This window comes from Rhinolophus ferrumequinum, chromosome 19 (genome assembly GCF_004115265.2).
Source record: "Rhinolophus ferrumequinum isolate MPI-CBG mRhiFer1 chromosome 19, mRhiFer1_v1.p, whole genome shotgun sequence".
NCBI classification, from domain to species: Eukaryota; Metazoa; Chordata; class Mammalia; order Chiroptera; family Rhinolophidae; genus Rhinolophus; species Rhinolophus ferrumequinum.
In genome coordinates this window covers 5,431,506-5,449,617 of record NC_046302.1, presented here as the reverse complement: position 1 = coordinate 5,449,617, position 18,112 = coordinate 5,431,506, and the positions used below count along the sequence as shown (strand labels likewise).

Sequence of the window (18,112 nt, the reverse complement as noted above, 5' to 3'; positions counted from 1 at the left end):
AAACACATACAAGAATTTAAAAAGTATATTTAAACATTTTTTATAATATAGTTTTAGTGACTAATTTTTCCTAACATCTAGTTTTCGTAATTCCAAATATACATGATCCATAGGTTCTCAATATACTGAAGGTACGAGAAGATTTCCCTATCACTAACTGAAATGATCATTATGATGACTAGATTTCAAAAAATTTCCTTTTAAATTCCAAATTAAGTATGCTAAGTGAAAGAAGCCAGTCTCTGAAAGATACATACTGTATGAGTGCACTTACTCGACAATCTGGGAGTAGGGAGTAGGCCTGACTATACACAAAAAGCATGAGAAAACGAGGATGGAGACTGGTGGTGCTAGGACTGTTATATATCTTGATGGCAGGGGGGTGTTACACAACTGAATGCACTGTTAAAACTCATAGAACTATACACCAAACAGATTGTATCTTACTGTATGTAAAAAGGGAATTAAATTTACTGTTAAAAAAAAGGGATATAAAACATTCCAAACTAAGGCTTTTACAAAGTCATAAGTGGACAGGTAACAACATAATACCAAGATAGGAATGGGATAAAGAGGCTGGTTCTTGATTAGCTTAAAGGTATAGTTAACTCAAAGTCTCCTTTTCCTTTAAATGGGGTCTAAGATTCCAGTGGGAGGTGGCCCCAGGACCCTGCTTGCATGTGAGCTGTGTGTGCTCTTTAGGGTGCGGCCCAGTATTCTTCTGTGGTTGTATACGCAATTATTGCATCACTTCCTGGCTCAAAACCTATGGTTACCCTACAATTCTGAGCAACTGCTTGCTTTTTCTTTGCTTGTATGATTTTGGCTCAAGACTAGTGGTCCCTTGTTTATTCATTTTTTTCAAATTCAGGTCATGCTGTCTGGGATACGCAAAGCCAGTTCCCAGAAATACTCACGACTATTTGTATAACACAGTCTTCCTTATTAATAGATTTTTGAAAACCAGTCTTTTTCTTTCACTACCAGAACAGACTAAAAACACAAAATCATGTAACTCCCAAAAGACTACATGAAGCAATAAGAGCCATATGTTCACTCTACGGTATAAAAGAAACGTTTACATGCATAATTGGACCTCCGCTCCCTCTTTTTCATGCTGGAAAAAAAATGAGGTAAAAAAGGTTTCCTAAGGATGGAGAGCTAAAACAAAATTCATCTTTATTCCAAATAAGCTCCACATTTAGACTTTACAATATTTGACCAACTCCTTATTTCAAAACTGTGGAAGCACCCTTTCCTTCTCCTAAGTCACATGAGTTCTCCTTCTGTGATGCCCAATGGGTACCTCCCACCTCTTTCCCACTGCTGCACCTCACGCCAACACACACCCAGGTTGCATCCACAATTGCATAGCTGTCCCCTTCTCTAGTTGCTCCATACGTGCCTATCAAGTTTTCTTTGTAAAAAGTTGCATTATGTGTAGCTACGCAGCAGCCTACCCGTCTATCTCCTCCTACCTGCCCCTAAAGCAACGAGAGTCTGGGAGACGGATCCTTTCAGGGACTTTGCTTCACCTTTGTGTTTGCACCTTATGTCTCCCTGTCTGGCCCCAGAAAGATGGCTGGTCAGCCAATGATGAGTAAGATTCCCAACGGGGGACACAACTGAAGCCAGATGCAGTCGAGTGGGGACCAACAGGAAAATCCACAGGGTTCACAGAGGTGGGCACAGCTCCCAACCTTCCCCTGGCTAAGGAGAGCCTCTGCCTCTGTGGCTGCATTCCTTCCCAAAACCTGCAGGGGAAGAGACTCAATGATGTGCTCTCTATCTATTCATATGCATACAGGTTTTGTCCCTGGGGAAGTACATACATCCTGAGACTTACCGTTCAGCTGCCTACTGGCAAAGGTGATTGGCTTGAATCAGTTTCCTATTATGATGTATAGGATTCACAGATCTTGAGATTGACAAGCTTTATCCTCACCTAACTGATAAAAGCTAATGTGTTGGTGCAATTTGGTCCCGCTTAACTCTATTCCCTTAACTCTATTCGTGGCTATTGTCTTTTCTTAACCCTGCGCCACCCTCCTCGCTCCCCACAACCCTTGTGGTGCAGGACGCAACTATTATGTATACCAGACTCTACACAAAATGTCAGTGGTTCACCATTCTTTTTAAGGCAAAAGTCTCATTTACATTTTTGAAGGACAATCTAAATTTAAAGTCTTTGAATAAGAATATCAAGCTCATTATATATGGAGGCCAGGAAGATAATCTATGAGTTGAGTAGGTATAAGACAACAGGGAGTTGTTAGGCTTATGGCAATTTAAGTGTATGCTGTGTAAAGCCATTCAAGTTAACTATTTTTATCATCAATATACACAAGATTATAGATTTTCTAATATTATAAAAACCTATACAGCTTTATGCCTCCAGGCCTAATTATTTTTACACTTTTAGGCATATACAGAAGCTACCAAGATTATGTTTCCAAAAGACATTCATAAGCCCCAATTTTGTCATCTGTAAATGAGGTTAAAAATTGTCCTAACCTTATAAAGTTATTGTGAGGAATAAATAAAATAACGAATGTAAAGTGCCTAACATATGCTTGCACATGGTAAATGCTTAACAGATACTAGCTATTTCTGAAAATATTATACTCACTAATTGCCTTTATTATCACCTTGAATAAGCTCCAATCAGTTGTAAAACTCTGCATTTTCAATCTCTTCACTTACTATTTCCTCTACACCTGAAGAATAGCAAAATTTGTCAACCCTACCTCCTAAATACAGATTTGATATATGAAATCTGTACCCTCATTGTCACTGACTTAGTTCAGTCTCTAATTTTTGCCAGGATCATTATACTGTCCATGTTTAGTATTTACTTACTGTACTTTATTTTGAAAAGATTAATTAGCTCACCAGATCTGGAGAGGAAAGTGACAGGAAGAGCTAGGCATGGGTCTTTCATTCTAAGCAAAGAAAAAAGCAATATACAGAGGCATGGGCCCTCCAGGAATAACCTACTTGAGAAGTCTAAGTCTTTTAGCAAAAACAAATCCTGAGTGCCTGAAAAAGAGGAGGCAGACACAGAGGAAAGGACCACAATGGGGTGGGTCACACACTTCTGCACTGGCCACGGAAGGATTTTTATAAGCATAGTGGAAGCACCATGCCTGTGTTTTAGAATAACCCAGGTGTTGTGTGATTAACAATGTACTCAGTGCAACAGCAGAAGAGAGTTCAAAAGTAACAGGTAAGGACCCTGCCCATGAGGAGTTGAAAATCCTGTTATGGAGTCAAAATATATACATATGTAAGTATTGAACAAGTCAGTAAAATGTTAAAATTAAAATTATGGAGAGAAGATCAGAAATGTTAGAAATGAATGTGTCACAGATACATTAAGAAAGACCTAAGTAAGAAATGGGGCACAAGGTGGTAGCACCTGAAAGATGGATAGGCTATAAATAGGTAAACAGACAACATTCCAGGTGGGATAAATGCTTTAAGCTATACTGACTCAAATCCCAGGTGAGCTTCATAATAATTAGGCACTCATCCTGTTTTGGGCATATCTATAGGGACAGAGAAACAGAAAGCAGTGAGCATTACAATAGTATTCCTGGAACTTGATAAACATAAAGGGCCACTTTAAAAGCAGAGATGGAATCTCTTCATTCAGGGGCAAAAGTTCAAACTCTTAGCTCTAATCAAGACACTAGAAAGGACTGCTGGTATGTAGTTTTACTGTTCCATTAGACAAAAGGTCTGTAAAAAAGCAGGGCCTGCACAGACAGCTTTGGCCCTAGATCTGTGAATAGATACAAGCTAGACTCCTTCAGAAGCCAACTGCTTCTCTGCAGCTCAGGAATCCCAGCAAAGATCTGCAGGTGAGGTTGGCTATCACTCACTACTTCATCATCACCTTCTCTCCTTGTTATTTCTTTCTCCCTCAACTTGTTCTTTTCAATTGCCCTGGCTCCTGCAGTCCTTCCCAATGTATTAACATTACAAAGGAAGCAGATATAGACAACTAAAGCTAATAATTGTGGATCCCGCATTTAGTCTTAAGCACTGTTTTAGTATTAATTGACTTGATCCCAGTAACAACCCTATGAGGTAGGTACATCATTACCCTCACTTTGTAGATGAGAAAATTAAGGCACAGAGGTTAAGTAATGGGACCATTCACACAGTCAGGAGTGGTAGAGCTGTGATTTAAACTCAAGCAATCTGGTTCCAGAGTCTAAATATTTAACCAAATGGAATTCTGACTCTCATACTGAAATGCTACTTTATTCTTCTAACATTTCTAGTTCTTACTAAAGATTGTAAAGTAGAACATAAATAAACTGTTGCTATTTAATTATGATAGACTCTGAACTCAGGCCAGTAAGAAGTTACACAGTTACTAGAAACTAAAACATAATGGTTCGCCAGCTCACACGGTGACCTCAGTTTCAAAAAGATGCTTTAGAACCAAAAATCAAGTGAGGAGGGGAGTGGTAGATGAGGGTAAAGGGATCAAATATATGGTGATGAAGACTGTGGGTCAAGTGATATGTATGTGAAAAGTGCTTTGCAAACTGATAAACAAAATACAGAAGTCATTCTATTTTATTATTTTTTGAGGTATAATCAATTCTCAATTAGGTTTCAGAAACAGGGAAAAACATCTATGCCCTTCTCCATCTAAATCAATTTTAAAGCTGTAAGTAGATGAGGTACCTGGGATAAATACCAAGAGAAGATGATTCAGAGAACCATGAGAATTTTATGAAAATGCAGTTCTATTTCTGGGAATAAGCAATGTAAATCCAGTATCAAATAGCTGGTGATGTAGCTCAGTGCAGCTTAAGACTTATGTAAATGTACAGTTGGTGCAGATTAAACACAGTTAAGGGAAATTTATAAGTCACTCTCAGCCTTATAATTCCCAACCCTAGGCCTTCTTAGATGACCTAAAGAGATCACATAATAAGCTTAATTATGGAGGTCATGGGAAGCTAGATCTTAAGCACATAATAGGCACCTGTGCTTACAGCAGGCAATAAAAACAGAGGTGTTCCAAGAGATCAGCCATAAAAGATAATTCTACATATCTAAAAAGTACTTTTATGTATATCCCTTCTGTTCTCTATAGAGCTTTTTTTGATTAATAATCATATTAATCGCTTAATGTACTTAATGGTTAACTAAAACAGTTATCTTGCTTTATAGACTAGATGCATTCCATTCCTAAAGTCATATGGCAAACATTTTCCTATTTTCTAGTTTTCCTAGTTTCTAGTAGCATTTCAGAATCACTCTCATTTCATATTTTCTAGTTATTCTAATTACAACATAAAGAAGGCAAAAGAGGTAAAGGGGAAGAAATGTCTTTACCCCTAGATTAAAAACACGTACATGTATCTCAACCAAGTATCAAAGCACAGTTCTTACATTTCTGGAAAAAATTCAACTATATATTCTTGAGACCATACACACCATTTTCCCCAATTCAATAAGAACAAATTTCTGTGTTAACTTGAATTAACAACAGTCCAGTAAGTTATTTTCTTAAACAGCTTGCTACTCTGAACAGTGGTTAAGAACCAGGAAGTGTTGTTTACTAGGTCCTTATTCGCCGTCAGGTGCTTTGCATACACTTCTTCATTTGATCTCCACAAGGTATTACCTCCATTTTACAGATGAGGAAAGGCTTAGGGAGGTTGAGCAACAGATCCCAAGGACACTTCTACTATGTAGCAGAGCTGGGATTTGATTCCAGGTAGGCCTGATTCTAAAGCCATCTCTCTTAATCCTCAATTTTAATAAATTATTTTCAATCTTAAATTTCAACCTAAACTTTAAAATTCTTAATTTCTAGGATTTCTTGAGAGGCCTTAGAGAGCTACCTCATATAGGAACACAATCTAAAAACAAATGGTTATGACTACATATTACTGTATATTATCAAAATGTATGAGCTGCCCTAAACTTCAAACCTAAAAACAAAGAACACTTGAAAGTAATATAATATTGTATGTCAACTGTAATTTTAAAAAATAATCTAATAACAGAGTAATTCTTAAAATCATCATATAAAGTCCAATCTTTTGGGCATGAAAAGTCTTACATTTATATTTTCTAATTGCAGTAGATGTACTGTATAATATGACTTCACATCTTCTGACAAGAACTTCACACTGAATCCTGTTTCTTTAAACAGCATCTCTCGGTCGTCTTTTGTTGGCCAGTACTGTGCACATTTAACCTAAATTTAAGAATATGTATTTTTTTTAGTATATAGACATTATGAAACCATAAAAAGTTAGAAAAAGAAAACCACATATACATGCTATTTTTTTCAACTACCCAAATCTAAGAACAACAGTCACACCATATTTGATGTTTATTTTAATTAGATTGACATTCTATAAAAGCAGTTTTGTGAAATGTTCCTGTAACTTATACACTAAAAAAGCCATATACAGATATGTTTATAAAGTAAAAATGAATTTGTCATCTCTAAAGCATGATAACCTATATTTTAATACCATGCTGGCATTCACTTTGTTTCCAAAAGTATCAAACTCTTGCATGAATCTTATCTTCAAACAGTATTGAAAAGGCTTTATTTTACAAGCATTTTCCATAAATACCTGTGAGTCTGCTACTAAATATTATATATCTAGAAATAACCTGCATATTTATTTACTAAAATTAAGGCAGGGGAAAGAACCAGAAGGTAAGTCCCCTTTACCTAGAGTTGTTACATTTTGGCAGAACTACTGAAATGAAATACATATTTGTGACAGTACATGCATCTTCCCAAAAGACAAATTATGAAGCCAGCAGACTGAAGCATGGTAAAATAAAGTCATTTTATTAGGAAAAAACAGCAAAAAGAGATGCTTGTAAAATATGGCCATTTCTCCTTTTCTAAATCACAAATGGCTACAAATAACAAACAACACATATACCTCTACAACAAATGAATACTATGAGCTACTGATTCAAAAGGTGTTAAGACATTTCAAAAATGATACAAGAAGTGAAAGAGCATAAATGAGATCAGAGCAATTCAGAAATGAAGTGATAGAAGACAGAAATGAATTAGAAATAAGAAAACACCTCATTTCAGAAAAGGCTAATTAAAGAACAGAGGCAGTAATAAACAGAACAGATAATGCCTTAAGAGAAAAAGAAGAGGAAAAGGAGGCAATTTTTTTAAAAAAGAAATGAAGACAGTGACAAATAGGATTAGGAAGACATTGTGACAAATATAAAAATAGGCAAAGAAAATCTAATATATGAATAAACAGGAGAAGACAAAGAATACCAAACATGCAAGGGACAAAATAAATATTAAACAAAATAAATATTAAAAGTATGATTCAATACATTTTTCTTTAAAAAAGAAAAAAATATTTGAAATAACATATTGAAAGAGTACACTAAGCGCCTGGCAAAACTCACCCCAAGTGACCAACACTAAGACATATTTGGTAAAATTAATGGAATTTGAAGGGAAAAAAATCCTTTAGATAGCCTAGGTGAAAAGAACAAGTCATTTATAAAGAAAGTAAGATGTTCATTTGACTTTGAATTGGAAATACCAGTATGAACTCTTGAGGTATCATTATTTTAACACACAAACGTATTTTTTCCTAGCTCTGTTTACTGAAAAACTGTAAAACAATGACCAATCCAGTAGCCAGCTTCCTTAAAGAAACGGCTGATTTTATGAAGAGTTTAAGATGAGCCCTCAATATGTAGTTATTCCAAATAGAAGAATGCTATTAAAGACTCTCAGGTTTGTGTTAAAAGGACTTTGGGTCCAACTTGAAGAGATTCCTGCTGGCTAATGTAAGGACAATTTGACTACTAATAAGGATAGTAACTACAACGGAGTGAAAACAAAAAGTATGTTTAAATCTATGAGTTCATAATAATTGATCCCCTCATATCCCTCCCCCACACCAAAGAAACCTAATTGATCACCTGTTGAGGACACTAGGGAACAAACCCTGTTTTGAAAACCACTTTTCCTATAAAAGTGGTCAACTAACTAGACTGGGAAATTTTTTTGTAGATATAGCCCAACAAAATCTCAAGAAGGAATGATAAAACTGAAATATCACTATTTTGTAACCCCTAATTAATTAAGGAACTCAGGACTGACCAACAATGACTACTAACATCATAAAAAGAAAGCTCAGCATAGGGCTCCTGATAAACACACCACCGCGTATAAAGTAATCATCCCCAAAATAATTAAACATGAATCTTATTAAGCATCTAGATCCAGCCACTCTAGTTTCTAGTGGCAATCTTATCTTATTAATACAGTAATAATACTCCAAAGTGAGGGATGAAACTTAGAAATCATCTAGTTTGCAATGCTGCTGAAACTGTTCAAACTGACAACGTCATCAATCACTTAATTTTTAAATCATACTGGAAACCATGAAAAACTGTTGGACATTCTGGTACATTACTGCCACTTCAGATTAGAAATAAATGGGAAAAATTTCATCACCATTAAAAACCAGCAATTATAAATTTAAAGAAAAGTAAAAATCAGGAATCTGAAGAAGTAGAACAATCCAAGATCTTAAGGCTGAAAGAGACCTTAATGATAATACTTTCCAATTTGCTTGTTTGACAGAAAAGGAACCTAAAGCTACAGAAGTTAAGACTTAACCAAAGTCATACCACTAATTAACACTGTGTTTAGATTATACTTCAAATTTCAAAATTTTTCCTATACTTACTATCTAATGACTGAAGAGCCAATGATAATTTATAAAGATTAAAAAATCATGTCACTTTGATCTTTTACAAAATTTCCAAGACTATTTTTATAATAATAAATTGTAAGGATTCTAATAAAGCTTAGGGGCTCGAAAAGTCAGTGTATCACTACTTGTCAGTTCCATCATATTTATATCTTAGAGGGTAGTGGTCTGCAACTGTTACTTAAATATTTAAGGTAATAATGGAAAAAGGATACATTAGTTCTTTGGGTCAGAAACACCGTGACCACTACTAACCTTTAGCAATTACAGGTCAAAACTAATGAATGAATATCCCAAAAGAAATATGAGAACATTTATGAGCTAATGATCACAAGCAGTACAGTAAGATGTAAACATTAAGTCTTACTCACCGATTCTTTTTCTACAACTCGATTTAGCATGACAACTGCTTTGGTCTTTTGCTGCCAAACCATGAGCCAGAAATGGCAAGCTGTATTAGGAAGTGGACCCTGTAAAACAGCAAAGAAAAAGTAGATAAGAGAAAGGGTATGGAGTAAAACTCAAGGAAAATTCCTTCAAGTATACTTCTGGTTTTAGAACAATGTATTGGATCATAGTAAGTAAATTAAGACTTTAAATCCACTTGATTAAAAAATATGTCTGTATTAGTTAGGATTATCAGTTATAAATGATCAAAACTGACTCTTATTTACTTAGGCAGAAAAGGAATTTTTCAGGCCATCAGGTGGCTTTCAGAGTTGAGGGTTGGGGAGCCAGGCTTGGGTAGAAACAAGTGTCAAGGCAAGATTCTGCCCAAAGCAGAGTCAGCTTGGGACAATGCTCCTCATACTGTCACTTCTAATCACTTTGCTTTGCTGGTATTACCATACTAAGGTAGCTGCAGTATTCATACATAACCTATAAGCAAACCAGAGTCAAAAATCACAGGCAGAAATATCCGACTGGTCATGTTCTAGCTGCAGAGGAGGTAGGCAAAGAATATTTCTGTCCCCTTCAGCTTTCACAGCAGAAAGGTAGGACCTGCCTCCCACAGATCATGGCAGTCCAGCAAAAGTGGAAATTTGCACTGTCACTGGCCAGGCAATGAACCCAACTAAACTACAAAAAGATTTCCAGAAAAAGCAGAAATTTCAAAGTACCTGAACCACTATAAAACTGTTAATCTACAAAACTATAGCATGTGTGACCTCAATAGCAGACTTAAAAGCAGGAATGGTTCATATTACAATATTGCCATAGGAAAAAAAATCAAATTGTATTTTGTACTTCCAATTATCTTCACATTGTGTTTAATGGTAGCATAGGGCAGAAGAAAGGGCAAATAAAAGGTGAAAAGGCCATGCCCAAATTATAACTAATTTTAAATGAGTGAAGATGAAAATAAATGAGGCTTTACTGTACCTAATGTACCTCAACATGCATTCACTTCATAGGGCCAGGTCAGCCTGGAGCTTCAGCTCCACAAGCAAAAACAAGTCTATTCGAGTGGTTCCAGACTGAAAGCATCTTTAGGGCAGTTGTATTCCATGGTATGTAGCAGATACTTCATAACTATTATTTGAATTAATAAACTCTAAGCTTCTAAATTATGAAAATACTAGAAATCTACTGGGAATCCAGAGAAACTGCAACCTCATGTTTGAGGATACTGTTCTCACTCAACATGTATTATCTACTGCTTGATGCACTTACAAAACAAAAGAGCAATGAATAAATCCCTAGTAAAGTGAATACGTTTTGTTTCAGCTAAAAAAAAAATGGGTGTATCAATTCACCTGTGAAATCACTCCTTGTTGTGTGAGCACGTGCTCTACCACCCCGCCCCCGCCACCCCATTTTCTGCTAATGGTTCTAAAAGGGGCCCAGGGTTTATCTCTCAGCTCTTCCTTCCACTTAAACTGAAACACATCAGTGCCACAAGAGTAAGGGGTAAACCATCAGATCTTTGGGAGTAAGAATATTACAGCAAAGCCTTAATATGAGGAGGGCACTGACACAGGGACAGGGAGGAGAAGGGTGAGAAGGAGGTCAGGGCCATTCCGAGCATAGCAAGTGTCATGCAGGGTGTCATGCGGCGTCTCAACTCCCACTCCCCACATAAGAACGCAGGATATGGTGAGGCCAAAAAGGAACATCCACGGAGACATAAATAGGGGTCATACCACTATATTCTCGCTGGCGGCTGGGTTGGACACAGGAATCAGGAGCCACTATCCACAACCTGCCGTCCACTTCTCTGAAATCCGCAACCCACACTCCGCCGATCTAACTGCTGTCCGGTCTCGCTAGCTCAGCCACCATCTTCTTCCTAACCCCCATCTGCTGCTAGCGTAGCCACGGCAGTTATATTAGTGGCCAATGGCTCACTGGTTACAGTTGACAGCCAACTAGCCACAGTTGATGGCCATCCATTCACAGTTGATGGCCATTTACTACCTAAGCCAGCACCTTTCCACGTGAGGCCTAGAGCCTGGAAACTGCACTCCTGGCTCTGTTCCCACAGCAAGTCACATGCAAGTTTAAGGCACATCCCAGAAAAGACAAATAGATTGGTGAGGGCGAAGTGGAAGTATGCAATGGAAAACTACACCTGTAGAGTGTGAAGGGTCTTCAATTCAGGAAACACTCACTAAACTTTATTTAAGAAGTAAAGTGATATGATCAAATTTGTATGCTATAAAAACAATTCTAGTGGCACTGTTAAAGATGGACTGATGGGGAAGGAAATAAGTTACAAAACTCCTGTATTAGTACAGATAAAATTTAAGAGAGATCTGAAAAAGGGCAGGGACAGCAAAAGAAAGCAAAGGGTTTGGTAGATAATAAGAATAACTTTAACCCAGATGAAAAAAAATAGAAAAATAAGTGTAAAAAAAACTTGGTAAAAAATAGGTTAACAAAAAAAAGTAAAAAGAAAACAAAAACAAAAACAAGAGTTAGATAAAGAAAATGTGGAATTTGTAATGTCATTGGGTCATCTGGGGTAAATATATCCAGTAGAGACCTGGAAAATATAGGGGAGGAATTAAGAAAAGCTGGGGCCGGCCCAGTGGCTCAGGCGGTTGGAGCACTGTGCTCCTAACGTCAAGGTCGCCGGTTCGATTCCCCATGGGTCAGTGAGCTGCGCCCTCTACAGCTAAGATTGTGAGCAGCAGCTCTCCCTGGAGCTGGGCTGCCCAGGGCTGCTGAGTGCTGCCATGGGCGACCAAGAGCAGCTGTGGCTGGCAGCCAGCGTGAGGTGCTATGGGTTACCGTGTGCCACCATGAGCAGCCGGCTATGAGCGGCTCACCAACAACTGGCGACCGACTGCCTCAGCCGGGGAGAGGTGGAAGAAGGGGGGGGGGGAAAGCTGAAGATAGGTTTCTGAGTCCTCATGCTCTAAATAAGGGAAAGGGTTCTGTCAGAACACAAAGAAACAGACCAACTGCAACAGGAGGTTTAAACACAATCACCAGGGTATTAATCAGGCATTTTCTTTATCATGATGGGGATTTGCAGTGTTTTATAAAAGATTATTAACATTAATAACATTATTACTGCTACTAATAAAAAGCAGTAACAAATGTCACAACAAATAATCCACGGAGTGCTTACCATATAGCACCAGGCACTATATGAGTTTCTCTCAACATTGTTCTATAGATTAACATATATATTGCACTAATACAGACATAGGATTGAGGAGTTAAGTAACTTGTCCAAGGTCACATAGCAATTTTAAGGTAATGGAATTGAATGATTAAGAGCATAAACCATGGATCCTGTGGAGACTGTGGCTTCAAATTCAGGCCTCATCTGACTTGTATGACCTTGGTAAAGTTATTTAATATCCCTGCATCTCCTCAAATGATTCCCCATGTATAACATACAGATAGTAACAGTATTTACCACAGAAGGTTATCATGAGGCTGAAATTATAGGAAACACATAAAATACAGGGAAAGGTTACAAAATTGCTTGCAGTTATTAATTTTACTTCCCACTAGGATATAAAGTTTATAATGGCAGGATTTTTATTAACGTCTGTTTTATTTGAACAATGCCTGCCACAAAGTAAATACTCAATAAATCTGATGAATGAATACCCAGTGAAGTAGTGGGACCAGAATTTGAGCATAGACACTGTAATTCCAAAGTTTGCATCACTCCCTCTTAAAACACAAAGGTTCAAAATATAGTTCCAGAGAGCTGAAGTCATGAGTGTAGACTGGAAAGGGATTAAAAAAACCCTAAATCAGAATCTTGAGAAACACCTACATTTTTAAGGACTAAGATAAGGGGAAAAAACAACCACGAAAAAACACTAAATGAGACTAGGAAAAAAAAATAGAAAGGGTTCTGATAAAGATCTAGAATAATTATTCTTTTCTTTTTAATTCTTTTCTATTTTTTAACATTATAGTTTTTCTAAATAGAAAGTACATTTTTTTGACTCTAAAAATGGGATTTATTAAAAACATCATTAATGCTCTTAAGAAAAACTTCAAATATTACAAAAAGGCAGACAATGGCAAATTAAGTCTCTATTCCCAGTTCCCAAAAACAACCAGTACTTATGGTATACAAATAATTTATTTAGCCAGTCCCTTACAGATCATTTCAGTCCTATTATTTCTTGTCCTATGCTATTAAAATAAGCACCCTCACATATATCTTTATGTCTGTACATATCTGACCAGTGAGTATTATAAACTTTTAAGTCTCTGCTGTTCTAACAGGTGGTAACTGATTGATGGTTTAAATTTATATTCCCTAATTACTAAAAACATTGAAGATCTTTTTAAATGTATACTGTCCACTTTTTTTTTCTTTGAATTCTGAATTTATGTTCTTTACCAGTTTTTTTCCACAGACTGTTTCTTTTTTTTCTTTTTGATTTACAGGAAATGTTTTACTTCAAGTAAAATAATTTTCAGTTCCTGTGAATTAGAAATAGTCTAATAGCTTAGAGTTACATTTCTCTGAATATCTTTTTTCCATAGTCTGATCCAAACTGGTTTTTTAAAATCTCAGTATTATGAATATACAACTTATCTTTTGAGTATTTAAATCATTAACTGGGGGCGGACGGGTGGCTCAGTTGGTTAGAGCGCAAGCTCTGCCAGTTTGATTCCCACATGGGCCAGCGAGCTACGCCCTCTGCAACTAGAATGAAGTCAATGAGCTGCAGCTGAGCTGCTGCTGAGCTCCCAGAAGGCCGGATGGCTCCGTTAGTTAGAGCGCATGCTCTCAACCACAAGGTTGCCAGCTCGACTCCCACAAGGGATGGGGTGGGCTGTGCCCCCTGCAACTAAGATTGAACAACGGTGACTGAACTTGGAGCTGAGCTGCACCCTCCACAACTAAGATTGGAAGGACAACAACTTGACTTGGAGCTGAGGGGTCCTGGGAAAAAACACATTGTTCCCCAATAAAGTTCTGTTCCTCTCCCCCAATAAAATCTTTTTTAAAAAAATCATTAACTGAGAGAAATGACATCAGTGTTAATTAAGTCTCTGTTATTTGATAAATAAAGGGTAGCTGGTGCAGATAAACCAAAATAATTTCTATTATCTCAGAATGGAAGAAAAGCAGTGCTGGAACATGGGTGTGGCCAATGTGTCAAGAAGCAATCAGGCAGAATGCCAAAGGGAACTGCCAGGCTCTCTGGTCTCCTAGTCAGTCCTCTGGGCAGCTGGTCTCAGCATCCTCACTCTGCCCTGAAGAAAGGCCAGACACCATCTAGGGCATCTGTACTCTCAGAAAATATATGCCAGAGAGGGGGTAGAGAAAAGCTTTCAAAGGGTCTCTGGTTATATAATACAGGTTATGTGAAGAGAAACGGAAGAAGTTAACAAAATATTAACAAAGGCTTTGTATCAAATACAAAGGAAAATAATTTTCCTCAAAAAAAAAATTTTTCTGAAAAGAACCGGCCTAAGCTAGTTCATTAAAAAATGTTCCTTTATGGAATGTATAAAGTTAAAAATAACTTTACTTTCACCTTAAATATGCAAAGCTGCAAAACATTATAATGTCTACAATTCATTCATTACATAATAACAGAAGAAACTGAAATAGCATTTCATTTCCCAAGAAGTCAAGACATACTTTCGGCTCTGTTTTAAAGCAGACCAATCACAGAAACTGCATTGTAAGGCATCTGCTCCACATCACACCACTTGCCTGTGTTAGGATGTAACTCCTTTGTGCCTCTTCTATGTCAACTAAGCTGGCATTAATATAATCATTTTCAGCATTCTGTAGTTTAACTCGACTGTGATCATCTGAAAAAGACAATGATAAGCCATAACTGTCATTTCAAACTTGTCATTTCTTTTTAATATTACTGTTTTAGGTATTTATAAAATGATAGGAGAAACAAAGAAAAAATAAATTAGCACCACAGGAGAGTTGAGTCGAATCTCAAATTATTCTTTTTAAAAGGAAGTACAAAAATGTAATCCTTTTATTTGTTACTGTGGTGTTGGAAGGGAAGTGCCTTTGTTTACAGATTAGCGACTGTAACTAGAAATATCAACCAAGATGTAAAATATAGTAAAAGAAATAAAGCACCTGCCGTCCTAAAAGTAAAAGGATCATTTAGATTCTTGGTGCCTACAACCTGATAGGTCCAAACAAACAAACAAACAAAACAAAACTGGCTTCAAACAGATGAGACTAGATTTCCACAGTAATTGCATTTCATTTTCTACATTCCTCAACAGATCTGCATTCAACTACAGTAGTCACCACTTATCTATTGAGGATATGTTTCAAGTTCCCCCAGTGGATGCCTGAAACTGCAGATAGTACTGAACTCTATATATAGTATGTTTTTTCCTATACACACACACCTATAGTAAAATTTATTTTATAAAATAGGGACACTAAGAGATTACCAATAACTACAATAGAACAATTGTAACAATATAGTGGGTAGTATCTACAATGTGGAGACGCTGGACAAAAGGATGAGTCACTTCTTGGGTAGGGTGGAGCAGAATGGCATGAAATTTCATCAAGCTACTCAGGAGGGTACACAATTTAAAATTTAGGAATTGTTTCTGGAATTTTCCATTTAATATTTTCTGACCAGGGTTGACCATGGGTAACTGAAACCTCAAAGAAACCATGGATAAGGGGAGGACTACCGTATATTTAAATAATTTTTTTAGCACTTAATGATAGATTAAATGCTAAAAATACCTAAATACAGTTGGAATATTCCAATTCTTCAAAAGATAACTAAAGATGCTTTATTACTTGTGTTATAATAGTGTAAATATGTTTCTAGTTTTTTAAAGTAAAAATCATAGATTTAGAATTTATGCTAATTGAAATTGGAGTACAAAACTTTACCTTGTCATCATTTTGATGGGAAAGGAGAAGCATGACGCAAGGAGAGAAAGCACATGCATAAAAACATAATTAACATTAACTTAGAATAATAAATACACAACTGTCAGAAGCATATAACTGAATTATAAACTGAACACGTTTGATATTTAACTTTGGAGGACACATTCTATTATAAGCTGCTTCACTTAAGGAAATCTATACTAAATATCCATTCTCTCCCTACTTTTAAACTAAAAAAAAAAAATTGTTTACATTATGTCCATATTAAAGAAAACATTAAATGGTTTTAGTTTCACACATCAATTCATTGGAGATGTTTCTGCTGGAGTGAACCCAAGACCTCTGTAAATATTACATGTCATTTGCTAACAGGAAAAACTAAGATCTTGTTATAGTAAATTACTTATACTAGTGTTCTCGGAAAGATGATGTCAACAAGCACTTTTTTTTAAACAATCACTTTTTTTTAACAGTTTAATCACCCTTTAACTGTTATATTATGTGAGGTAGTAAAAAGGTAGCTACGTAATTAATAAAAAATAAAGACCATCTATCTCTTAGGTAACACATATCAGGAGAATAATGCATGTGTTTAGAATGTTACAGAATCCCTAAAATTTAACACTAAAATATAACACAAAAGGAATGTATTTCCTCATGTTGCAATCGCAGAAAAGAACACAACCCCAAAGGTTAATCACATCTATTGCACAACAACAGAAAAAACCCATTTAGCCAACAGAAGCAAGAAACCATAAAAAACAACAACAACAACAAAAAACACTGGGAAGTTCCTCTCCACGGTGCTGGGAATTCAGTTATCCTGCATACCATCATCCCAGGCCCTTCCACAGCTATGGAGGGAATAAGCCTAGAGAAAGACCTTCAGCAGTTTGTTTTTAAGAGTATTTGATACCCTGCCCATAAGACTCTGAATTTACTGTTATTTTCCCTTAGCTTTAGAATCTATACCAGGTGTCACTCTAATTCATCAATCACACTGGAATCACACACTGTTGAAGCGCAGGTCCACTCCTTGGAGACGACGGTGTCTGACTAATGAGCAGAGTGCTACCTGACATGGTCATGCAGGCCCTGCTTCTCTAACATTTATTCACATAGAGACAGTAGAAGCAAAGGAAACACTGAATTTTCTTAGGAAAAAAATATATTTTTAAATTTTGTTAGCAGATACGACTAAAAAAAGAAGGTAATACTTTGGAAAACCCTACAGCTATTTAGAACTGCCTATAGAATTTTGGCTGAACCTACTCATATTTTCTCCTTAAGACTGATTAAAAACAAAACTTTGAAATACAACAACATCATTAGATATTTATTTTATTTCTTCTGTTCTATTAAGATGATTAATAAAAACTTAAAAAGCGTATTTTGATTCAGAAGAGAATCTGTGTAGACAAAAAAATATAAGAGTTTCCGGTATTAAAATAAAATATATCACTTTAAAACTATCCACAAAGATAGCTAAGTATACACATTTCAGGAATTTAAACTATCAAAGCTCTTTTATGAGAAACAGTGATTTTATAATTTATATTCTCTAGCAAAGATAACAAAAAGGAACAACGCCTCTTCTCCAATTAAAAATAATTTAACGTATGGGTTAAAGTATCTGTGAGCGTGGACACAGGTCATCCCCTTACAGCTGAGAGTCAAATGTCTCCTTTTCCTGACCCATTACTAACAGTTAGCCCAAAATATGTGCACTGTTCATTCCAAACCAAACTTTTGACTTCTTAATTAAAACACACACACACACACACACACACACACACACGCTTTTTCTTCTCTCCCACAGTTTATTCTGCTTAGAAACCTCTAAAATGAGATTATCAAAATGACAGAGGCCCATAACCTCTGGGCTATAAGTAAGTCCCAAGGCGCACAGTACTTTATGGTTATCTCCTTCTTTCCTATCTTTTAAAGGATCCAGCAAAGGGGAAAAAAAAGGTGATGGTCAAAACTGTATGGCATGATACACCACAAAAGCAACCAAACCACATTTCACAGG

General features: G+C 36.4%; 1 protein-coding gene across 2 annotated transcripts in view; it reads right to left on the bottom strand.

The window, feature by feature from the left end:
* PTPN2 (protein tyrosine phosphatase non-receptor type 2) overlaps nt 1-18,112 on the bottom strand; it is an 83,507-nt gene that overhangs the window by 22,083 nt on the left and 43,312 nt on the right. For both annotated transcript variants that reach the window (XM_033087560.1, XM_033087559.1), the window contains exons 3-5: nt 14,905-15,005; nt 9,128-9,226; nt 6,092-6,229 (exon numbers count right to left, since the gene is read on the bottom strand). In XM_033087560.1, coding sequence (XP_032943451.1) covers nt 6,092-6,229; nt 9,128-9,226; nt 14,905-15,005 — 338 coding nt within the window. The remainder of the gene's footprint in view (nt 1-6,091; nt 6,230-9,127; nt 9,227-14,904; nt 15,006-18,112) is intronic.